Source organism: Cadophora gregata (genome assembly GCF_030347475.1).
Source record: "Cadophora gregata isolate MNR1 chromosome Unknown scaffold_3, whole genome shotgun sequence".
NCBI classification, from domain to species: Eukaryota; Fungi; Ascomycota; class Leotiomycetes; order Helotiales; family Ploettnerulaceae; genus Cadophora; species Cadophora gregata.
In genome coordinates, this window is record NW_026695926.1 from 97,553 (window position 1) to 122,447 (window position 24,895).

General features: G+C 47.9%; 5 protein-coding genes across 5 annotated transcripts; 2 read left to right on the forward strand and 3 right to left on the reverse strand.

Annotated features, from left to right (window-relative positions):
* The first annotated feature begins 4 nt into the window (after window positions 1-4).
* On the forward strand, window positions 5-3,636 carry ONS95_008652 (uncharacterized protein). Its single transcript, XM_058502192.1, has 3 exons — window positions 5-1,062; window positions 1,134-3,042; window positions 3,087-3,636. The coding sequence occupies exons 1-3, from the start codon at window positions 427-429 to the stop codon at window positions 3,149-3,151; spliced, it is 2,610 nt and encodes an 869-aa protein (XP_058361119.1). The 5' UTR covers window positions 5-426; the 3' UTR covers window positions 3,152-3,636.
* Window positions 3,637-5,302: 1,666 nt separating this feature from the next.
* ONS95_008653 (uncharacterized protein) lies at window positions 5,303-7,859 on the reverse strand. Its single transcript, XM_058502193.1, has 5 exons — window positions 7,229-7,859; window positions 6,994-7,162; window positions 6,595-6,835; window positions 5,844-6,509; window positions 5,303-5,679 (listed from the first exon to the last, which is right to left on the reverse strand). Exons 1-5 carry the CDS (start codon window positions 7,392-7,394, stop codon window positions 5,545-5,547), a joined length of 1,377 nt encoding a protein of 458 aa, XP_058361120.1. The 5' UTR covers window positions 7,395-7,859; the 3' UTR covers window positions 5,303-5,544.
* A 1,040-nt stretch (window positions 7,860-8,899) lies between these two features.
* Window positions 8,900-9,786, forward strand: ONS95_008654 (uncharacterized protein). The gene is made up of 3 exons (XM_058502194.1): window positions 8,900-9,195; window positions 9,247-9,671; window positions 9,730-9,786. Exons 1-2 carry the CDS (start codon window positions 8,905-8,907, stop codon window positions 9,505-9,507), a joined length of 552 nt encoding a protein of 183 aa, XP_058361121.1. The 5' UTR covers window positions 8,900-8,904; the 3' UTR covers window positions 9,508-9,671; window positions 9,730-9,786.
* A 3,813-nt stretch (window positions 9,787-13,599) lies between these two features.
* Window positions 13,600-18,655, reverse strand: ONS95_008655 (uncharacterized protein). The gene is made up of 3 exons (XM_058502195.1): window positions 17,809-18,655; window positions 15,397-17,539; window positions 13,600-15,343 (listed from the first exon to the last, which is right to left on the reverse strand). The coding sequence occupies exons 1-3, from the start codon at window positions 17,966-17,968 to the stop codon at window positions 15,202-15,204; spliced, it is 2,445 nt and encodes an 814-aa protein (XP_058361122.1). The 5' UTR covers window positions 17,969-18,655; the 3' UTR covers window positions 13,600-15,201.
* Window positions 18,656-23,222: 4,567 nt separating this feature from the next.
* ONS95_008656 (uncharacterized protein) lies at window positions 23,223-23,743 on the reverse strand (the record flags this gene model as incomplete). The annotated part of the gene is made up of 2 exons (XM_058502196.1): window positions 23,223-23,458; window positions 23,518-23,743. The coding sequence occupies 2 exons, from the start codon at window positions 23,741-23,743 to the stop codon at window positions 23,223-23,225; spliced, it is 462 nt and encodes a 153-aa protein (XP_058361123.1).
* Window positions 23,744-24,895: the final 1,152 nt, after the last annotated feature.

Here is a 24,895-nt window from a genome sequence, read left to right on the forward strand (position 1 = left end):
TAGGAGGTAGCTAAGGTAGTAGGTACCTAGTAGGTATTTGTGCCCATACTGGCATCACGTGTCTTGCATCTAGCCAACCCTTGTACGGCGATAAGATCTCCATATCGCCCATATCGCCATTCGACCCGTCAAGTTCGCGTCATCCTTGTTCACTTGCATCCTCCAACTTCACTTCACGCACAAATCCGTAGGTCCGTAGGACACAGCTTGCACTTTCACCAGTCTGCCCTCATTTCGAAAACGCGACTCCACGCAGCTCCGAGCCCAATTTTGACAGTCCTTGGTGCAGCTTTGTGCAGCTTCTTGAACTATCCGCAGCACCATCTGCAGCTTCCCGGTCCAGCACCTCCTCACCCGAGTCAAACCCCACGGCAAGCTCTCACAGAATCCAACGCCTTCATGTCTGGTGAAGGTTCATAACGTCCCATGCCGTCCCCGGAGCGATCTGTTGAAATCAGATCCAGTGCTACCGAACAGCCAAAGAGAAAGTACCCAGATCAACCACATTCTTGTCTGCCCCCATCTGAATACCAAACCAGCCGCTCCAGTGTCCAGCCCACTCTGCATTCTCCCAAGCGACTGAAGACCTCGCATACGGCTGGCAACCAAAGCCTGTCTTCGACGATGAGCAAGAGCGTAGGTCATGGATCAGGGCCCTTGAAAGTCATAGATTTGACGGGATTCAAGCCCCAGCAACAGATGCATTCGAACTTTCAACCAAATCTTGGGGCAAGAAAGCTTGTAGTCAAGAACTTGAAGACTGCTTCGCGGACGAAAGATACAGAGGCATACTATGCGCGGACCTGGAATGAGCTTGATGGAGCATTGACGTCGGTTTTCAATGGACGGACCACTGATGTGGCTCTGGAGATTTTGTACCGAGGCGTGGAATACATATGTCGGCGTAATAAGGCAGATGTCTTGTTTGAACAATTCAAAACTCGCTGCAAGACCTATCTGGAGAAAGATATGCTTCCCCAGCTCGAAAGCGAGATAGGGACAGGCAATGTAGATGCATTGAGGGCGATACACAAATACTGGAGAAGGTGGAATGAACAATCAGTAAGCTCAGTACCAAATGCTTTCCTTTTCGGATGCTTTCCTTTCCGGCTCATATGGCTAACATCTACCAGACACTACTTAGGGCTATATTCAGCTATCTCGATCGATCATATCTACTGAATTATAAGGACCTACCACAACTTCAAGATCTCAGTATTCAACAATTCCGCCATGCAGCATTTACAAAAGCCAAAGCCAAAGATGGGAGGCGATTGGGTGAGAAAGCAATAGCAGGAATGTGCGATCTGGTCAAGAATGACCGAGAGAGGCAGGCCGAGCTATTTGATGGAGAGCTCCTCAAGGACTCTATCCTAATGCTGCATATTTTTGGGATATATGCCAAGTCCTTTGAGCCGGAAATACTCGCACGAAGCAATGTATATTTCGAGGACTTTGCAGAGGAGCGAGCCACCTCCTCCATGCAGGATTACATCTCTTCCTGCGACAACCTGTTGAATCGGGAAGCTAATCGTTGTGACATGTTCAACTTCGACAGCACGACGAAACGAAGTCTCCACGATTCTGCACATCACATACTTATTGAAAGCCGCTCCAATATTTTGGTCGACAAAAAGGGTCTCTCTGAGCTGATTGAGAACAACTCAACGTCATCCTTGAAGATGCTGTACAATCGATTGAGCCTCTCGAAGATTCAGTCAAGCTTGATACAACCATTCGAGGCCTATATCAAGGAGGTTGGATCTGTGATCGTTACAGACTTGGAGAAGGTTGACCAGATGGTTGTCCGTCTTCTCGAGCTGAAACGCACTCTGGACGTAGTTATTCGTGATGCTTTCGACAAAGATGAAACATTTACTTTCGCTCTACGAGATGCCTTTGGCAATTTCATAAATGATAGAAAAAACACCGCAGTATCCGGGACCTCGAAGACTGGTGAGATGATCGCCAAATATATGGACCAGCTGCTTCGGGGGGGGTTGAAGGCTGTACCACGATCTCTAACGTCGGATGCCAAGGATAGAGACGACGCAGAAAAGCAAGGTCTTGCAAGCACAGGCGATGAAGATGCTGAGCTTGATCGGCAGCTTGAGCAGGCCTTGGAGCTCTTCCGATTCATTGAAGGAAAAGATGTCTTCGAGGCATTCTACAAGAAGGATCTTGCCCGTCGCTTGTTGATGTCCCGTAGTGCCAGTCAAGACGCTGAGCGGAATATGCTAGCGAAGCTGAAAATTGAGTGTGGATCCAGCTTCACTCATAACTTGGAGCAGATGTTCAAAGACCAAGAGATTGCCCGAGATGAGATGGCCGCGTACAAGGAAGCAGAAATCAGAAGTAGCGGGTCTGTCGACCTCCAGGTCACAGTGCTGTCCGCTGCATCCTGGCCAAGTTATCCGGATATCGAAGTCAATCTCCCTAAAGAGGTTGTAAAACATATCGAAAAGTACGACCGTCATTACGTGAACAAGCACAGTGGACGTCGCTTGATCTGGAAGCCAGCTTTAGCTCACAGCGTATTGAAAGCCAACTTTAAGAAGGGATCCAAGGAGCTTCTTGTTTCCGCCTTCCAAGCTATTGTGCTTCTTCTGTTTAATGGTTTAGAGACAGGTGAAGGGGATGAGAATCTCTCGTACACGGATATTCAATCAGCTACCAATCTCATCGACGCTGAGCTCAAACGAACACTTCAGTCTCTCGCATGTGGCAAATTCCGCATTCTCACGAAACATCCCAAGGGCCGTGATGTCAACCCCACAGATACTTTCACAGTAAATGCGAGCTTTGGAGACCCGAAGTACAGGATCAAGATCAACCAGATCCAATTGAAGGAGACTCCTGAGGAGAACAAGGACACTCATGAGAGAGTCCAGAAGGACCGGCAGTATGAAACCCAAGCGGCGATTGTCCGTATCATGAAGAGTCGCAAGTCGCTTGCACATCCTCAGCTTGTTGCCGAAGTTATTGAGCAGACGAAGAAGAGGGGTGCGGTGGAGGTGACAGAGATTAAGGAACAGATTGATAGTAAGTTTCCTGCCTTCCAGCGACATTGTGCTAATGACATGCAGAATTACTGGACAAGGATTACCTCGAGCGTGATGACGAGACCAACCTGTATGTATACGTCGCATAGACAGGAATAGATGGGCTGGAGACGAAAGAGCTAGGTAAATGAATACATCTCCGCTACTACTTGCGGTTGAAATGCTAATGATGATTACGTCTGCATTGTTTGGCAGTTAACGATGTTCATCAGATGTATGAAATAATCCAATATTGATTCGAGAGATCGAATTGTTTCATTTCCTTGTTGCCATTTTGCATCTTTTCGAAACTTTGAGCTCACTCAAAATCCTCTCCGGTATAACTGTGTGGCATAAAGTTGGTAGCACATATTTCATTCTCCAGGTTCTTCAAAGTCATTGAAATGGCCCTCGGATTGCAAAAACGTAGAATAGGCCTTCAGGTGAAAATCTACCTCACATCTAGGAAGCCACGCCGTCCAGCCAATCCATGAATCCTTCTCCTCATTCAGCCTCACTGCAATCAGAATTCCTCTTCAATAGCATCTTTTTCTTGTCTGGTAGCTTTTCGGCCATGCTTTTCTTATGATATGTCGTCATGAAATAGCGAGGCAGATGATTAAATAAATGCATTGCCGCAGAACCACGCCAGAGGGCTTGTATGATGCAGACACTCTGCTTATTCCCCTGTACTATTGGATCCACGAATTGTCCTGGCGGATACGAAAGCTGCAAACCCTTGCCTCACGTCGAAGAAACCTGCCCATTGGAAGCTGACTGGAGCCGCTGACTCTCCGTGAGTGGCCTCGTCGGGACTGGACTTTCCAGTCTTCCTCCCAGACAGGATTTTCAACAGGTACGAAAAGCTATTGCCATCTCTGTGAATCGATTGAGCTTACTGTCACTTCTCGCGGATCTAGTGCCAGCTACGAGAAAGGTGAAAGCGCAGCTGCGTAGCCAAGAATATACTCATTACGAACAATCAAGGCCCAATAATGATACGGAAACCATCCTGCCCCATAAGAATCCTCACCTAGGACTGTTCTTTGTAACCAGTGTTCTAGTGAGTTGGCAACAGCTTGTTCTTGAGGTCTGCGGTAGTAATGCAGGAGACTCTGAGACTTCGCTGGCCTCACCACCCTCATTTAGATTGACAGCTTGCTCGGTTTAGGCTTCTATAACTGTATTGTGCTATTCTTTTAGTATTATTGTGATTCTGGAGATCCTTTTCAATGGGTATGCCGCCTCCTGGAAAACAATATGCCATCCATGCTTTCAAATCGCAATGGCCCTCCTCCACATCGAATTTCGATGTCGGTATCTCATTGCAACTCCTCACTTTCTGCCATCATGTACGATCCATCTTATCTCTTCTGTACTTACTAAATAGCATGGCATGCCTGTAGTGTGCTCTAAAAAGCACTGGCTGGACGTCACTTGATTCGTTCTACATTCCCAACGCTGAAAGGGTCTCATCCAGCTTCCTCTTGACACAATCTACCTTAGTGCCTTACGAATACATATATACATCTCAAATAGATACAAAAGTCTTATTAAGATATAAGAGAGGTTGTGTGGACCGGAATAGGGCTGCTAGCAGAACGCCGTGGGCGGAAGGAATGACGAGAAATTGTCAACGGATTCGGGGAAACTGGAACGAAAACCATTCTTCTCTGGTCTGGAGCAGGGGGTTTATCAAGAACTGAATCTTAATTTTATTGGAAGCACAGGCCAGTGCGATGTCTTTGATGCTGCGCTGTGTCTCTTTTCATGAATCAGAGCCTGAGCTGCATCGCTACTCTCCAACGCAGTCTAGAAGGTCTGAAGTCTAAGAACATACCGTGTTGCAGTCAGAGGAAGTGTTAGTTCATGCCAAATTGCAAATCTTGAAGCGTTTTTGAGTCCATGGTTTGCGTTCTGGATTTCACTTGGTGCGGTGATGATGCGGTGTGGGAATATGTTTGAGAGTTTCGTGAAAAGGAAGGGGAGCATCATTTGGCTGAGAATTTCGAGTCGTACCAAGCTTACCCCTGGAACCGCCCTGATAATAGAACTTCGAACTACAACGCAGGCTTGAACCAAAGTTCACTACGTAGTTAATGTCTTCACTATTATCACGCCTGCCTGCTTTTTGAGCTGCGTGTTGATAATTCCCCAGCGGCCGTCAGCTGATAGGCTGCACGAAGCGAGATCGTGTTTTCGGCTCAAAGGCCAATCACAGCTGCGTTGGAAATCTGGTAAGACGAAGACAACAGTCATTTGGGCAGTCTTCCTATCACAGCATATTCATTCCTCAGCATATTCATGCCTCAGCATATTCATTCCTCAGTATATTCATTCCTCAGCATACTCATTCCTCAGCATACTCATTCCTATCTGCCAGTCCAATACGCATCGAATAGCCCCTATGGTTTTACAACATCTAAATACCTCAAGCGCAGCATCAGATCTAGCATCGTACCAGCTTCCACAGTTCCCCAGGTACAAGAAGAGCAAAAATATATCATCGTTTACCATTATGTTTGCACGGTTTCTTCTTCGTGTTCGCAGTGGCAACTAGACGCTGATTTCGGAGTTTTGCTGCCAAATCCTTGGTTTTCCTCCGCATGGCGTTCGTCCGATCGACGAACGCGCCGCTCTATGACAGATTAGTATGTAACGACAATATCAAGTAGGCGTGATGCATATATTACCACTGGGGGAAATATCCATGCAGTTGATGGGTTCTATTGTATGGTGGCCCGAGCTTATCAAAAGAAACTCCTGGAAGAAAGCTTCGAGAAGAGTTGGGACGTCACCTACGCATATGACACACAGCAGAGCTGGGATTAATGTACCCAGCACTGTGAGGATGAAAGGGAGCGGACGTTGAGAGCCTCTATTTCTGTATACGGTCTGATTTACGGTCATATTCGGACTTTTGAAGAAGAACTCGGACACCATCTCTGGAAGAGGTAGATCATTTGTCGCAGGACTCGACATATTGATGGGGCTCCTATAATCCTCGATGTCGCAGATTGCGGCTGCTTGATTGGGATCAGAGCACCGTCTCAAGGCATCTGCTTGTCGTGCAGGACTTGAGGAATTGAAGTATGCCTTAACATAACCGACCAACAGAACCGCGGGCTCAAGCGGTGGACCTCCTGACCAGCCTGCATCTCCATTGGACCACTGTGTGAGAATCAAGTGTCCAGGTTGAGGTGATACAGTACTATTCATAACTCCAATGACTTGCCCATCACCGAAGAATAGGATCTGGTCTGGAAGGTAATCGATTCGATATTCGTGAAATCCAGTGGTAGGATTGAAAGGCAGAGATGAAACCTTGTAGTCTTTTCCGATGACGCTGAAACCTTGTGATGCAGACTGAGGAGACTGATGGACGAGATTGATTAGGAAACTATTGTTGTTTCGGTTGAATTGGCTTGAAAGTAGCTCCATGTCAATCTCCTGGGAATCATTGAAATACTAAAAAATATTAGTACATGTGTGAGTTTTAGATGGGCCGACGAGCCATGATGGACGAACGGAAGGACTTCAAGGAATATCTTACCCAGAAGAAGGCACTGCAGGTCCCAGACACAGATGGGAGCTTGAGCAGGGCTCTGTAACTGCCCCATAACATATCCTCGCGGGCCGTGTTGAGCTGAGCGCAACGTACAAACCCATCTACTGTTGCGCTTGCGCTAACTGTGAGTCGTAGGCCTGGGTCTCCTCCCAGCTCTCCGGGGCCAGTCCAGTTCATTGGATCGTTGATATGATTCAGCTTGACATTGTCGGAAACGAATTGCATACTAGGTAGAAGTTGAGAGAGATCAGTTTCTAGTACACGCGCGCGAAATATTTCAAGATGCACAGATCGCACCAAAGCAAAGTGTCTGAACTGGTGCACTAGAATCGACAGATGACTTGACTGAGATTTCGATCAGGAGAAGGAACTTTTGCCACTCACCCAAATGGACCACGGGCAGATTGAGCAGTGACGGTGTAGTTTTGACGTTGCCAATCCGTGTCCTTTGCAATGTCATCCAGGTGCAAAAAGTCGGTCTCCAGAAGATCAGTCCAGACGTATGGGGTGGTAGTGGCCAGATTGACGGCGCCAAGATGGCTGTCGATATCACCTGCGGATACAATCAGAGTGTTAGCGATCGAAGTGGAGTGTAAGATAACGGGAATCTGGACTTAACTACCACGAGAAAATCCAGCAGACAGAGTGACCGCCTTAGAGTTCTCGATGGTTAAGGTTGAGTTGATGAGAGACCGATAGCCGCATTGGCAGAAAGCGCCAACGTCACTGACCGAGGACGCCAGGAATACACCTAGACCCATGAATAGAGTGTTTAAAAACAGCATCTTGGGGTATGGAGGCAGCTGTTACTGCGCGAGGCGGCGGGAAAGGGACGTGGATGGGGACGGGGATGGGACGGCGACGACTAGGGAGAGACAGAGACAGACGGGACTTTGTTGTGCTGCATGAGAGATTCGAGGCTGGACGTCGGACGAGGCGAGAAGTCGTTCCAGTTACCAAGAGTAGCAGTGGAGACCATGCACTAGGTAGGGTTGGAGTTTGGGATTGGGATTGGGATTGGGATTGGGTCTGGGTTGTAACTTGTAAGGTACCTTTCCTTGTGCCTAAGGTTGGCTGGGGTAGGAGCGATCTTTCCATTGTTTACCTTACGTTCCAATACCTAACTTACCTACGAGAACCTTGACGCTGTGGGACGGACGGGACGGGATGGTAGGGAAGGCATGAGGTACCTTAGGACGACAACCAGCTTCTAAGGTAAGGAACTAGAAAAGAAACATGAAACATCCAGCCTTGAATTTGCTAGCTGCCAGGAAGGTGCCTCGGACTCCGTCTATCCATGCCATGGCGCATGTGGACGGACGCTCCTAACTCCGATGTTTATCTTGCCAGATATATTATCGACCCAACAGTCTTAGGTTTGATCCTTGTATCAAACGTTGTCAAAGTCAAGTTCTGCGCACATCGCACACAAGATGTTATCGTCTAACTGCCTTTGCTCTGAGTCTCTGATGCGACGCATGAGGTGAAGCAGGGAGGTGGAGACTGGCTGGGTAGTTTTGTTGGTCATTGCGATTTGCATGCTCTCTTTCTGGTCATTTTAGAGGCCATAGCTGGATACACGTAGTATTAACGGGAATTGTAGGTACTGGTCAAGAGGTAAGTGACTCGGTCGGTCGGGTTCACCAGATCAAATATCATCTACCTCTTCTTTTTTTACCTCGCACGTATGGCCTTGGCCTCAATAGTTTTGAACCATCGAAGCTGATTCGGTTGATGGAATGAAATAAATCCGGCTGGACGGGTACCTCTTTGAGGCTGTCTTCTCGATATCGAGAACAGCGTTGGGCGGACTACTGATGGAGCCTCATACGAGGGCTACAGTCCAGTTTGGTGAGAGGAAGAGAGCATCAGCTAGCCAAGCATCAGAAATCCCTACCTTTTAAGGAGTTTCAAAGTACCAATCTAATCGAATTGAGACTCTAGCTATGGCGATTTGATGACAAAACGCTGAAATGTACACAAGATATTTACGTCCATGGCCACCACTTGGTGGCGAGCCTGAAGCGGGTTCGCTTGCAGTACATACCTTGCAATTGCCTCCATCTTGTGTAAAGCATTATACATATTTCAGAGATGCTCCAGGACGCTCCATATCACTAATTGAGGGCTCATTAGTTCAAATCTTCATCCTACTGCCACTTGCTTATTTAAAGATCACACACAAGCTCTGTTGACTCATCCACTTTGGTTACATAATCACTGTTGACCTTGCCGAAAACATTTTCCCAAGTTCAACCTGCATCGTTCACAAGTCACAAATACAGTAATCTTCAGATGTCATTCTTCAACGTCTTCACAAAATCCACGCGCAGCGGCGATGCATGGTTCTCCGCTGGCCCAAGTACCTCGTACCCCAATATCACAGAATCTGGCAGCACAACGCTGTCAGATCGACTCCTCTGCCAAGACACCGTCGCTCCTGGGTGCAGAGTTTTCTACGTGCCAAGCGATGATAGCTCACAAGCTTCTGAAATAGATCGAGCAGGTTCCACAGGTGTCCCCGCGGATTTGACAGATCAGGTTGTGGTGTTCCAATATCAGGGCGACTTCCATGCAGTGGATCACGTGAGTCTGTGTCTTTCAGCGATGTCGAGACCACGATTGATATAGTTCTAGAGCTGCCCTCATTCATCTTATCCACTTTCAAAGGGTACCCTGTTTGATATCGAAGATTTTGGTGTTCGGCTGAGTGCGGGGATCCGATGTCCGAAGCACGACTGGTCTTTCGATCTGGTACGGGGAAATGGAGATCGAGGAAACTACCGACTAAAGATTTGGGAGGTGCAGTTGCGGCCTATTGTTGGAGGTTGCGATGAAGCAGGTAGGAATGGCGAGGTCAAAGAAGTCTGGGTCAGGAGGAAACAACGGATGGGATGAGTCTTAAAAAAAATTGAGACGATCACAAGGGGCATGTATTGTTGACGAGCGACATGAAAAGGTGGGGTTAGGGGTTCTGTGGGGATAATACCGCGGCGAATTTCAGAGGTAGTCGCAGGGTTTGATAATCATTCAAAAGATTAAGCTGCAGTCTTGTAAGATAGGTATGTCATTTTCCCCTGAACACCACATCTGTCTGAGATAGGGTCCGATTCGCAACAGTTTGCCAAGAAGGACCCAACGTCGAATCATCATATAGAGTCATCTCGCACAATGCCGTACTCACATAATACCTTATGTGATAGAGATGCTGTAGGTTGGGGAAAGAGGAGTGACCTCGAGAATAGCAGGACCTGTTCAGAAGTTAGCAATGTACATGGGCAATCTGGAAGCGCCGACGGACCAGCAACAATATTGGAATCGGTCAGATTGCCAGAGTTATCCTTCATCAAGGAAAACGTAACGTTGCCCCTCAACCATCATTGGAACTGCGACCATGAACATGCCCTGGGACATTGACTGGGATGTCACAGCGGCGACATTCAACCCGCTGGCAAAGGTAGCAAAGACTTCTCCTGTGATAGGGTCCTTAGGCTGAATATCGATATGAACACCTTGAGCCGTTGGGAGACCTGAAATAAGAGTGAGGCGTGGGTATGCCATGACTGGAAGGGGCATGTTGGTCTCTGGGCATGAATTTATGAATCCAGATGCGACACTAAGTAAAATTTAGGATGTGGTTATGACCGAAACTTATCGAAACAAACTAATAAACGGCATTGAAGCCAAGTGGAGTGCCAAAGACGTCTGCGGATAGTGTCTCCCCAACCTAATTGAGAGCTAGCGGCCATCACATGTTTTCGAGAGTGCTAAGAAGAAATATCTCACGGCAGATCGTTGTTGAGATTCTGTTTGCAAAGAGTCAATGAGAGAAGACGTTCAAGACTACAACAGTTGACGGAACGACTCACGATGCAAAGCTTCAGTAACTATGATGGAACCAGCAGCTCTCAAATATGCCTTTGAGGTGACCAGAGGGAACACCACAGAAGGTGTCAGTAAGCAGGATGGCGGCAAGCGATTCAACTTACAGATAAGCCAAGACACCGACACCCTCAATGACAGAAGATAAGGCAACGAAAGACTTTGGATCGGTTATTCGAAAGCTGTACTCGCACGCAGCGATAGGCATTGCTCCCGCGGCAGTGAGACCTGCCTCGAGATATACGACATGTCCCTTCTCATCATGGGCGACACATTTCAAGTAATAGCAGTACTTGGACGAGAAGCTGGCATCAGTAAAAGCCTTCTGGTCCCATTCACCGAGAGCCTTCTTGTAAGAAGAATTATCAAGGTGCTCGAGTTATGTGCAGTCAGCTACAGAATCACACGTGCATGAAGTTACTTTATATAGTGAGTGCGTATTGCAAGACGATAGCGTCGATGTCACCGCTGTCTTGTCTTTTCGTGGGTGTAGCAGAGATGCCAGAGACGAAGGTGGCTAGAGGGAGAGCGGGGACAGAGAAAGCATCTTTATAGTTGGGATTAGTCGGTAAAAGCAAGAGAGCAAGAGTTGGTTTTGGGTAAAGTGTATGATTTCCAATGATGGATTTGTTGTTCGGCTTCAGAAGCACCTCACTTGAGCGTACAATATATACTTATTATGTAAACTGGGAAGTTCTATGATCGTCATGATCAGAAGTCTTAAGATCTCAGCCTGAACGCAAATACTTTTCGGATCCAGAACCTCCCGCGGGACTACTGGGCATGGGAAAAGAAGACGATCTAGAAACTGGTCTGGCGAATCACATACTTATCCTTAAGGTCCAGAACTCCGAATTGAATTTTCGCCAACATCTAGAAAGCTAAGCGAAGTGTATTCTTTGTGGTAACAATTTATTCTAGCCAGTCCATGCCTGGGAAACAGACAGTACTGAGTTAACCTGGATGGAGAAGCTGTAGAAAACCCGACATATCATTGCCGGCTCGTCAAGGACCCGAACTATTGGAAAGATCCCGCCGCGATAAAGTCTATTTCAACTGCCATCTTCTCCTTCGAGTCTAGTTGACGGAGTTAATGGCGGGGTGGAGTGTTGGTTCTTTCAATGCTATATTCCGAGCTTAAGTCATGGCTGCATCGGACGGTGACAGCTATGCAGCTATAGGATTGGTCTCGATATGGATGATTGGAATATCCGTATGTCTATGGCATATTTCGATAAGAGATCGTGATGTTGGTGATGCTAAGACTATCAGCAAGACACTGTTAAATGCTGCTCGAGAATTGGTATGGGTAGAAATAAGGTATTTGCATAACTGCAAAGAGAGCGCTACTACCCTATGACTTGAAATTTCACACGCACGGAAACATCCCTGGATAGCAGCAAAATAGAATGCGAAAAAGAGCCCCAGCTCATGTGGTCTTGATAAATCTAGGTATATCTGAGGTCATTGATCCTAGACACTCTGACCTCGGGGTAGCTGGACTGAGCCGCTTGCGAGAATGTCCCCTTTGTACAATGTACCCTGCTGTGATTTTGCTAGTTTGCCACAAGTGTGGCATCCAATCAGGTCATATGTACGTATCTTTTGGGATTTTGATTTGTGGCAAAATCCCTCGCGATGACACGAATCAACAAAGTCACAAGGGGTACACTGTACTGGGCGAAAATAAAAGAGTCAAGGGGAAGGTGAGAGGGAACAAGAACTTGAGAAGCCTGTTATCCGAATTAAGTATACTCGCTAGCTGCTCAGGGTCTAGCGTTTGAGCTCTGTCTTGTTTGGTTTGGTTTGCTAAGCGACAAGCCTATTCATCATTACCCTGGACCCTTGGGTTTTCAGCTATTTGATTTCTCAGCCTCAATCCTCAAATACCACGAGCTGAATACCACTTGTTTTGAAATTAGTGTGCTCGCTGTTTCTAACTTCATATATACGTAGGAAATTAAGGATAGCAATATTCCCCTTTTCAATTTTCGTAGTGTTTTGACTACCGCGGTCCACCGGGCTGGATGTTCGGATTTTCTCGTCCAAGACCTAGACAAGACTCAGGCAAGATCTTATGAACTCTATCGTAGGTTCCCACCTTTGTCTTCGTTGGTAAGCCAGCTACCGTTATTCGCGTGTGCCTCTTCAGCCATCTACCTGTGGACGACTTGACGTGCTACTCAGGTAATGCGGTGGGAAATCGTGTGAAACATTGTGCCTTGTAATTCGGTTTCTATAACGATGTCAGAGAATAAGCTCTCTCGTCGCTAAGATAGTGGGCAGATACTAATATCGATACGATCACTTGTTGGCGTTGGCTCCGAGACAACCACCTTCACAATTTCCGATGATAGTAGGGATGCGATGACCGCTATGTCCACGTCGAAATGTGATGATGTATAGGTGCATAGATATATTGTAATATAAAGTGTTGGATGGATGAAGGCTAACAACCTCATGGTTGTACAACATTTTCATTTGAGTTCAGTCTTAGCTGCTCCTGCACGGTTGCTGTGACGTTAAGTACGAACCTGTACCCTAAACTGCTAAAAATTTAAACACACTTGCTTTTGTACGAATAGTAACATCTCTCATGGACGAGCTATTTAGTAAAGTAACAGATCATCTTTTTTGTTATTCGGGATTTTAATGAGCCGAGCAAGAGCCTTTTCCGTTACCCTCCTGCGAATACAGCATGCATATTCTGGACACTAAACGGTATATCCTAGAGCTAAAAAAGCTTCATCATGATATCCTCCTCCATCTACGCTGAAATGAGTTCTAAGTAAGTCAAGATGGAGATACCCGCGACCGCTGCTAATTTTGCTGTTCAATAGCCGTAATTTCATATCCTCAGATCTCGGATTTAATAGCGATATCAGCACCCATACCGTCTCCTGTTCCGTTCTTCTAACCTTTTTCAACGACATATAGTCTCTCTCCACAACTAGCACGATATACTGCTTACTCTCACGGAGCACCACGTGAGCCGACCCTTATCCTAACGAGGCTATTCTAATACCGCGGGTATTTTCAAGCTACCCGTCTTATTTTGACAATTTATTCTTATCGAGCCACATCGTTAGCCCCACGCTTAAACTAAGAAAAAAAGGCATCTTGGAGGTATCGTCGGGGAGGCCCTTTGCTTTTTCATCTATCTGATAGCGTATAACACTAGAGGATCCAGTGACTGGCCGCAACCTTACTAACGGCGACTATCTTTTGGTTATCTAGGAAGGCATTGAAGGCTTAAGTGATCGCCGCTGTCTGTATAGAAACTAATATCACTTCTACATGCTTACCCGTTGTCTTTAACGAAAGACCAGAGGCCAAGACTGAAAAGCAGACAACTACTCCTAAAACGTATTTATAGCACAAGGTACCAGATCAATTAACTATCCAAGAATGTTTCCTTATCTCGGACCACCCGTCTGCAACCTTAATCGCCCATCCCCAATTTCCCGGCCTTACGACGTTACCCGAGGATCCAATTGCACTCCCTGCAACCCAAAAACACGCACGTCAGAACGCAGTATATGTTGTTGATGAGTAGGACCGTTCGCTCTAATCCTTTACTACCACGGAATTGACCACAGTGCTTAGCCGGATCCTTTACTTTCTGATGCTTTTCAACCCCATTCTGAATAAAGTGAACAGCTACAGACTACCAGGCCATTCGTCATTTCATCTCCCTCAGGTAGGAACGAAAGCGGAAGGCGCGCCCGGGTTCGCGAATGGGAGACTGGTGGAGCTGAGACGTTGTCACCGGGACATATATGAGAACCACCATACCTAGGTAGGGTGATGAGGGAACTCACATTGGTATTGAGGAGGTAAAATGTCTTGGAGGGGGCATTGCACACAGGTTACATCGGACACATGCAGTTTAGGGTAAAACAATCAATAGAATGCCGACTTCGCTACTGATTATTTATACAACGACAATGACCCTTAGACCCTCCACTCAATATCAAATTGTGTATTCCTCAACCACCATTGCTTAATATCCAGTTCTCCTCGCCTGCTCCAAGGAGCCAAGAAAACTAAATACAAATGGGAATGAAAGATAAAATCAAGAGAATCGAATCCAGCCAAATCTGCAGATGTAAAGGAAAAGACTCGATGCAGGCAAGAACAGAGCGCCTAAAGCCGAATAAATAGCAAGATTGTATATCGAACAAGGTATCTGATGAGTAAAGATGAGATGAATGATGATGACGAGGAGAAGGGGAGAGGTATAAACGACCACTATTAAATAAGTAATATGCTGCCAATAACCGATCCCTGAAGAAACAGACACAAAATTTTGCATGAAGGAATAAAAAGTAGCTAATAGGACAAGGGCAGAAACAACACACTGGGTGGGCCAGCCAGTTGTGCGTGCGTGCGAGATTAAGCAGGATACGCCGAATGACAATGACGCGCCGTGAGATGTGGTATATGAGGAAAGAGAGAGAGAGAATAAGATCTCGCATGCTTGGCCAAGCCAAGCCGAACCAGACCAGCCCCGTATTGTTGCCCGTGACCTTGTTCTTTAGGAAATGCCTTTCTGTCCGCAAGCCAAATCCAAGCCTGCAAAACGACGACGCTTATGCAATTGACAAAGGAGAGTTTTAAACGAGAATGCGTGAGATGGGATTGGGCCGGATATCAGTGTCTAAAAAACATAGGAAATCATGGAGATCGTTAAATGCAACTTCGACAAATTTAATACACACTGTCGTCATTGTCGTCTGGTCCCTGAGAAATCATCGACGGTGTTGAGACATCAGAGCCTTCGATATCATCCTCATAGCCGATGAGAGCTTGGGAGTGGAAGCGGAAGGATTCACCCATGATCTTGGTGATACTATTGAGATGTTAGCATTGACTTTGGATTGAATGGGGCGCGAAGGAACTTACCCCCAGACGACAACTTCATCCAGCATACTTCCCCAAAGGCGTGCCACGGTTGAGCTAAGCTTGTTGCCAACGATCTCGACAGAGTCATCGTCAAAGAGAACCCGAATCTTCTGGTACATGACCGTTTCTTCCTCAGTTGCGGGCTCGTCGTCATTTTCCAGGCGATAGAGCCACAAGCTGAGGATAACCATGAGGTCAAGACCACAAAGTGGATGTTCGATGCTCCAATTAGTGGGCGAGGTGCGAGCCACCCATCGGATTCCTTGCAGAGCTGCAGTTTCAATGCAGTTGAAACATTCTTGAATAACCTTGATCATCTCGCTGGATCTCTTGACCTTGTCCCGTGCGTTGCTCATGGCAGCAGCAACCTCGTAGCAGTCATGATACCTCAAGACCTCTTGAATCGACTTGAGGTCGACTTCAAGACGGGCACGTGCATTTCGGAACATGGCCGTGGCATTGAAGATCAGCGGGTGGCCCTTGTGAGGAGCACTGAGTGGGACCGAAGCAAATTCAGGCTCACAAAGATCAAGCGATTTCTCCCATGTCTCCAGAGCCAGACGAAGTTTGTACTCGGTAACCACATCTTGGAGAGCTTCTGGGCTGCGCTTATGGTACCAAACTTCAAGGAAGAGCGCGTTGATCATGACACGAGTGGCAAAAGCGCTGTAGCGTAAGGATTCTCCTTGGAACAGGTTGTCGTGGGCTTCCATGAACGATGGAGCTTGTGACGCTGCGAGTTGTTCTGACCAGGTGGCTTCGTCTACAGTATTGAGATTCCACATCTCCTCGGTCGATGGCAAGGAGAGGTCTTCAAACTCGTTGAAGCTGATCGCTGGAGTATGGTTGTATGACAGAGTCAATAGCCCGAAAAAAATGTAGACGGCATAGTAAGTACGTCTGCAGCCTTCGTCTTCTACCCACTCTGCTCGAGTAGGTTGAGCCCCTTCGCGTTTGTCCGTCCGTATCTTCAACTCGTAGCGATTGCCAGCGACCATGTTGGCGAGTAGACTCTTGATAGAACAAGCCCACTCGAGACCCTTCGGATCACCACTCCAGCTAGCAAAGATCATGTTGAGTAGAGAACTTTGCATAGTCCAGAGAGGGCACTTTCGCGAGCTGAAGTTCTCCTTGTTCTGCAAGAACTGGTTGACGAGGACCTTGGAGCCGATGTGAAGGATGTATGCTTGATCTTGATCAAACGCATACAACGCACCGATGGAGAGGACGGCCAACAGTAGTGGCGGCGAAGCATCACTTGCTTTGAATGACGCCGGATGCAAGAAGGGCAGATGATGATGAAACAATCCGAAATAAGTCTGGAGGTACCTGTTCAAGGAGCCCAAGCTTGGAAGACGGAAGCTCTCTGGGATGGCGCGTTCACTGTCACCATCGCGAATGTTGTCAAGAATGATGTTACGCTCATCGTCGTTGAGAACCTCGGGAGCCTTTGGGGACTGTTGTCCATTACGGGATTGAGATGGGGACATCTGACTTGGTGTGGCGGTTCCCGAAGGCGGCAAAGAGTTGATCATCTGCTGAAGAGCTGGAACGAGACCATTGTAGCCCGAAGCTGCCGCCTTGTTGATGGGAGGTAACTGATTTGGATGCGGATGCATGGTGCTCGTACTGGTGAAGGAGGTCTGCGACTCTTGCGACCCGGAGGCGGTGGAAGTGATTGAATGCGACTTTGGCTCAGTAACTGACTGCGGCATGAATGAATCCCACTGCACCTGAGGAAGTGAGATGGCTCCCGATGGAAATGTGACGGATGGCTCCAGAAGTGCAGATCCATGCGAGAAAGCCATTCCAGGTCTATTCTCATATGGGCCCACGCCCGCGTTGCGCATCGCCGCAGTTGCTTTGTGGTGCAGATCAGTCATCAGCATCGCCGCCGTCTCGAGATCCACCATCCCATCACTGCTCGCCTCGATCTGCTCGAGGGCCGAGGTGTCAATGGCAATGGCTGACTTGGATGGACCGGCTATTGGACTGGGCTTGGGTCCCGCTCGTCGCTTTACGTCGCTGTGAAGAGGGACGCCTCCATCTTTGGCGTGCACCGTCCGGTCATGTCGAAGCAATAAATCGCGTCGCACGAAGGTACTTCTACACTTCATGCACTTGAAAGGGCGCTCCTTGGTGTCTGCAAGGTCATGTTAGTACTATCCTGAGGACTATCGTCAAAAAATGAAGCGACGTTGTGTCGATGTTATTGTGGACGTGCTGGGTTGAGGTGTCGATCCAGCCCCTCACACGCAACCCGAGAGGGGAAGCTGTGTTAGTTGTGTGGCGGGCGGAACTCGACCGTCGCGAAGAGAAAGTATGGAATGCAATGAGGGGAACTTGAGGATAATTATAACAAGATCGGGGGGAGACACGCGAAGAAACAGAAGGGACGAATAAATGACTTACGTGATCTCTCATGTCTGCTGCGATGCTCACTCCTGCTGAAGGCTCGATTACAGAACTGGCACTTGTACTTCTTCTCTGGGGCTAATGACGACGACGACGACTTGCGCATAGCCGACGACGATGCCGCAGTGGGCAGGACGGTCATACTGGCGACAGGCATGTTGAGTGTGTTGCTGCTGCTGATGTTCTCGCGTTGAGTGGTGATGCTGTGCAATGGTTTGACTGTGTATCCTTGCTGTGCTTGCTGCTCTTGTCCTGTCTACCCTATCCTCCTTCTTCAGACCCTCGATGGTTGAATATCGACCGTCTGGCTCGCGAGCGTGGGCGTAGGGCTTAAAGTGTAACTTGAGTTCTTTGCAATGTAGGGTTCATTTGTTGGTATTTCGTGGGCATAGAGTTGTGTGTTGTGGGTATAATGGTGGCAGCGGCCAGTGTCGCGACGGGGACAGATTCTCGCCTGTGGTGGGCAAGAATGGGTCGCAAGTCGCGTTCGTCGGGTGTTGTTAAGTGGTATTAGGTGGCGGAATGTGCGTCGCCAGGTGTGCTTGATGATGGGGATGGCAATGGGGATGGGGTTGGTGAGGGATTAGAACGGTTGACGGTGGATGCGTGGTTGATGCGATGGCAGTGTGTTGTTGCTGTTGTTGTTGTTGTTGTTGTTGTTGCGAAAGAGGGGTTGATGAGAAAGGAAGAGCAAAACCAGAGAAAGAGGAGGGGAAACGAGAGTGTAAGGAGGCAGGAGGCAGGAGGCAGGAGGTTCGGGGATGGAAGTGGGAGTGGGAGAAGAGTGTGGTGTGAATGAGAGAGTCCAGTGCCAGTGCCAGCGTCCTGACAAGTCCAAGTCCAGTAGTGCGGGTGCAGCAGGCAGTGGGTCAGTACTCAGTAAATTTACCTAGTCCTCCAGGGCAGGGCAGGGCAGGGCAGGGCAGAGGACGGCAGGGGGCCGGGGGCTCGGAAGGGAGGGGGGGCGAGGGGGGGGCGAGGGGGGGTGCAGGTGAGGTGTGTGACTTAGTGGACTTCGCGGTGGATCCAGCTGCAGCGTGTGGCTGCGACCATCTCCCCTTCTGGCTTAGCGGAGCACCAAGAGAACAGGCCGAAGAGAGGGGGAGCTGTGCTTGTGCTTGTGCTCTCGTTCATGACCTCCGTATTATTATTATTGCGCTTGCCGTTGCTGGAAGGGCTAGCTAGCTGGACATTGGTCTTTCCAAGCTCCCAAGCACATGGAAGAATGGAAAAGGAGATGGCGGGGGCGACCGCCCTCGCCCCCCTCGCCCTCGCCCTCGCCCTCTCCCTCTCCCACTCCCACTCCCACGCCTTTGTCTGCTAAAGCGGCGAGAGTGTGCCGGATATGGCTACCTCAGTATTGCTAAACGACTGGCTGGCAGCCATTCAAGGACTCCAGGGGCGCGCGCAAGAAATCACCGCTCAGCGCGCACCAGCCAGCAGGACATGGACAAGCACAGAGACGAAGGAAGTAACAGACCTCGAGTCTCAACTCTCAAGAATACAGGACGTCACGTCGCACGATCTGGTTCAGCCGAGAATGCCCTACCTGGCGATACAGTGTTTGGTTTGCCTGACGCGATTCAGCACCCTTCCTCCCCGAGCGAGAGCCATAACAATACTACGCCGGCCCTTCCGTCAAACTAGGTACGTACCTTACCTACCTAAGGTAAATTAGGTACTGTGCGCTCGAATATACTGTAGGGCGTTGCGGCCCATTCCTTGCTTGGTTCAGGGGAAAAGGCACCCGTGGACCGTCAGTGCCCATCTCCCCACTGCCCCTCTTCGCTTCGTCCTTTCCATTAATTCCAAGGTTCACCACGTACCAGTTTATCATGCGACGCAACACTGGATTATCGTCAGAGTATTGGTTGAGGTATCACCAGAAATTCAACTGGACCTAAGCAGCAATTCTTGAGCGAATCGATAGTACTCTATGAGTACCTTACCTGTCTGTGCTCAGCGCCAGCAGCATGGACAGCTATTCGTCATGTTCCCGAATTATTGAATAGGAGACACAGCCCCGTCATCACCATCACACTTCAGATGACTGAGGAGATTATATCAGAAACAGAACCCCCCGATGGATACAGACAGGTATGGATATGGAGGGGTCATCATTCAACTGTTTCTTTTGCGAGACATGGACCCTTAAAATGCTACCAAGGGAGGTCTCGCTTCGACTCAACTCGAGCTAATAATTGTACTGTAATGAAAGTATATTTTATTTCAGGCCAGTGCTGACTACAGACTTTCGAGTCAGGCGGGTCGAGGCGTATTCCCTTCCTACGTGAAAGCATTGCTGCCGTCTGAAAATAGGGTCATCGTTTGAACGAACGCTAGTCCGACTTGCAGCACAGCGAGAGTCTAGAGTGAGGCTGTGAGTTGACAACACAACAAGAGCAGCAACAATACCTCAGCAGCTCAATTCAGTCGGTCGAGGGGTAACAGTTCCAACGTCCCAATGACTGTGACCCAGGAAACATCCCACCAACCACCACCACCACCAAGCCGTTCAAACAGCAAGCGATGGGGGCAAACCAAATAGCAAACGGCCAAGGCGAGGGCCAGGTAAGGCAAACGAGGGGTGAGATGTCGTGTATAAGTACCTGGCCAAGCCTGGATGCCTCGCCGGGTTTAGCAAGAATTGTAAGGATGTGCTATGATATGTCCAGCATAGTGACTGCAAGGGGTAATTATGAGCCCATCTGTGCGATGATATGATAGACAATGTATGATATAAAATTTCTGGGAGCTTCTGGCGCTCGAAAGAACTCCGAGAAAGCAATGAGGGCGACTGAAAGACGCAAACCTCATTTCCCTTGGCCAGCTCCTTGGATCTTGTGGCACCGCTATCAAAAGCACTTAAAACCAGAAATAAAATGATTGTTTGTTTTAGTTCGAAGCGGGACGGACGGGGACGGTACGGTACGGAACTTACTGGTCTGATCACTAAGGCAAGAGTCTCTTTACCATCTATAATTTTTCTTTTCACTTTGACCAACAGCCGGCTCTATCAACTGGATATAAGATGCAGAAATAAAACACCACGATACGATGCACTTGAATAGGTCTCGTGCAAGCTCGTTATTCTTCCAGCACTATCAAATCTACATCACATAACGAGCAGTATTGAAAGTGTGTGAAGCTACTCCTCGCTGGTCTCTGCCCTAGTGCTTTTAGGTCCTACCCTTCCCAGAAAGAATCATTTCCACTCATCGACAGCTTCAAGTCCTCACAACCCGGACGCATAGTTTCCATGTGAAGAAGCGGGGAGTGAAGAAGTACGTTGGGACAACGCAGAACAGCGGTCAAGTCACGACCCCTCCTCGTAACCTCCCCCCCGTGCGAAGAATATTTCAAGATGTCTTCATCCTTACCTTCCCGACCCGACCCAACAAAGGCAGCCCATATCCGATTGTGCTTCTGCACCGCTTCTTGCTGACGCCTTCTCATCGAGCCTCTCATCTCACCGCTCAGATCACTACCACCAGCTGCATGCGCATCAAATGATTTTCATGCAAAGCGGACGCGCGTATGTACATGTAAAAGCAAGGACAGAAAAAGTGCGGTTCATCCACGGTCGTCTCACTTGGACGACTATTTCTAGTTATGTGCTGTTTTCTGCCTTCCTCGCTCGCTTTCTCCAGATACTCGTCGCTCTGTCATTGGATGATAAGCTCTGACGCGCTCGTAAGTTATCTTCCTGTTACGAAGTCCAGGTTGTGCTGCAGGGCAAAACATGCATCACTTGCACCCAGCATCGTCATTCTGCCCACCCCCCTGTGCGCTTTACCCCTCTACAGTAGAATAGTTCGATGCCCTCACTACGAGTAACACCCACCAGCTGGACTCGTAAATAGAGAATGACCCTAAGTCGAGCACCCCGTGGCCCGTTTAAGAGGAAAGCTCGGTCCCAGGACGCCGCTACAGCACGCATGCCAGGTACAAAGACCCACATCGACGGAGCTGTACTTACAGTACAGTAGTGTGCATCGCATCACTGAGGCAGTGAGGGCTAGGGATTGGAACTGCTTCCCCGGAAGCCCAGCCCAGCCGTTTGAACTGGACCCTTGTCATGGGCGGACCTTGTTGGCTAAGTCACTCTTGGGAATATTTCCCAGACAGGGGTATGTGGATTCGAGGTATTTGGTGTGGATTTGAGCAGAAACGGGAGCGGGAGATGGGAATAATTGGGAGAGAGAGAGGGGTTTGAACGGAGGGGTAGATTTTTCAAGATGATAACAAGTCAGTGCAAACGCGCTGTGATTGCAAGTCACACAGTCGTCAGATCTCAATTGAGATGGCCCACCGGAACCTTCCTATTTGACTTGACGAATAATGAAGATCGATAACAAATAGTACCTACTGTAGTGTCATACAAGTGCATGCAATCTTCAGGGGAAGTTTCCCAAGTCGTCAAACTCTCATGTTCCTGATGCCCGACAGCTTGGTTGGCTGGCCAGACTGGGATTTTGACGTCTGCCCCTCTCGAACACAGGCTCAGCTCAATTGCTTCGATGAGGGGCAGAGAAGCCTGCAACGTGCTTCTATCGAGATTGCAATACGTTATCAAGAAAGACCATGCATGGAATTCATAATATGCCACAACCGTCCGTACTTGTCTCAAATCATATCTTAACTTCGACTCTTCCGCTATGACTTGTAAAGTGTGAAGGTCCTCTCGCTCTCGAATACTTTCCTGGAATGCATCTCGAAAACTTGCATTTGCAAACCACAAGAAATTATCCAAAATTGTCCCATCTCACCTTTCTGTGCACGCCCGAGACACCGGAACCTCTCGGTACGCCTGAGACATCCATCTATCGAAGCCCAGAGTAAACTTGATAACAACAAGGGTCGCGGGCAATAACAGTCTCTCCCAACCACTTGCAGGAAAGGAATCCACCTTCCGCGCCCCCGCATCCAATTATCTCTCCCAAAAGCAGTAGAATAGCATCCATGATATAGTTAGCGATCCCAATATCCTGGAAACGATGCTCCATTCCTTTCGTTGGAGTACTGTAGTAAATTTACTTAGTGGAACGGAACAAGGACAAGGACAAGGACAAGGAATAGGGAACAGAGCTCGCGGAATTTGAGTGAGCCAAACCCGCTCGGGAGACATCCGGAACATGGCTGGCTGTTAACTAAAACTAAATATGAAGCAAGCTAGACGAGGGGACTAGGCTTTCTTTGAAAATAGAAAGACATGCGATCTTTCTGGAAGGTCCCGAGGGAAATTCGCAATCTTTTCAGGGAGTGGCGGAGGGGTTGGAGGGGTTGATTCGTGACGCGCGAGGGGAGATGACAGGCTCGGTAGTTAAGGAGGGGGCGGGTTTTCCTCATTTCTGGAATTCGAAGGGGTTGCAAGATTTTGGGATGAACATCACCCATGAAGCCTCGTGCGTTTACCGGAAGTGGCAGTCCTCAGGGAGGTCAGAGGAGGTCGAGGGTGCCTTAGGGGCGGCCCATTCCCTAGCTTGCCGCGAGCTGCCGCTGTCGGGAGGTTCCACTTGCCTGGGATTTGACCCAGTTCGTGATGTGCAATGCGATGCGACAGATGCATTGGAGCCTGTTCGCTGGCAGCAACGGTGAGGTTCGTGATTTAACGGTGAGCAGTTCGTAGCGAGACGGTGAAGAAAAGCTGCTCCACTGTTTGTCAGTATTGCATTAGGTTTGCATACTCTGAGGAATTTTGACTACCAGGTGTTCGAATTGCTCCTCTATCATGCCGACACCCAAACCGTCCCCGTTCGCAAACAAACAAATCATCCTGAAATGGCTCCAGCAAAAACCCGATATCGTCAGAGTCAGGATTTTCGAAGGGAATCAGTCTGAATTCTCGCCCCTCCAAGCCCCCTCGATCACTCTCACCGCCACAGAACGACATGTCCACTCCCGACAGATCGCCTCGTCCCCAAGTTCCCATTAACAGTAAAGCAAATCCACACTTTTCCTCCTAGGTACACCCATAGCACCGGTATCCACTTACCTGTCAATCCACCTGCCTCATCAATAATAGGGGCTGCCACACTGATTGAATACTGAACGGAAGGCAGCACAAATCTTTTGCGTTATCTGATGTAGTGGTGGCTATCTGGACAGATGCGGAAGGTTATTCGTCATAGGCTTACTAAAATTTGATGACTCAACGGAGTGATTTACGAGAGAAAATATCGTCTTGGTTTTCGTTCCTTTTGATATATCAGTATGGCTCAGAAGTGCAAACAAGATAGACTAATAGCCAGTCTCAAATGAAATTTACATTACCCACACGTCCTATCTCAGTGATAGGAGTTGAAACCCCACTTAGAGGAAAGGAAAGACAGATAAGCAAACACACTCTCCACAGTCGAGTGCATATCTAGAGCTCTAATCAACCCAGAAATCTGGCTTTTCACAACCAGCAAGTCGCAACCCTGATCTGTGTATCCCCTCGCTTACGGGACTTGCCTGTAAACAAAGGTGGCCGATTGAGACAAGGTCTCCAATAGCACGAATTCGTGGATTGCGCAACGACAACTTGACAAGAAAATAATCGCTCTAGCTGAAGTACGTATATGCTATTTCTGAAGATACTCTTAAGATTTTAGAGGTTTTGATTGTTTGGGCGTCCATTATTTAGTGCGCTAGTTTTGGTGTTCTTGAAGTGCTTCGATCGGCCACTTTTATTAAACGTTAGTTCTATTAAATTCTCGCGCTCGCACGTGAGGTAGATTAAATACTAAATTTTAGGTAGTAGAAGAGGCAAATTTTCAACTTTTACTAAGCTTTTTTTCTTACTTCTTAATTAGTTTTAAACTTTTGAGGTATAACTAATCTTTTCTTACTTATATTTTTACTATTTATAGCTCTTAAGGAACCTATACCTTAAGTTTTATTATATTATAAATTATAGCTCTTCTAATATCTAAGCTTTATTTTTATACTTCCTTTCTATATATTTTATTAAAAATTTCTTTTATTATAAATAGACGCTACTATTAATTACTATTAGTATAATAAAGTATAATAATATAATAAATATTTATTAGTAACTATAATATAAAGTAGAAAAGATAGTAAGAGAAAGAAGTTCTTA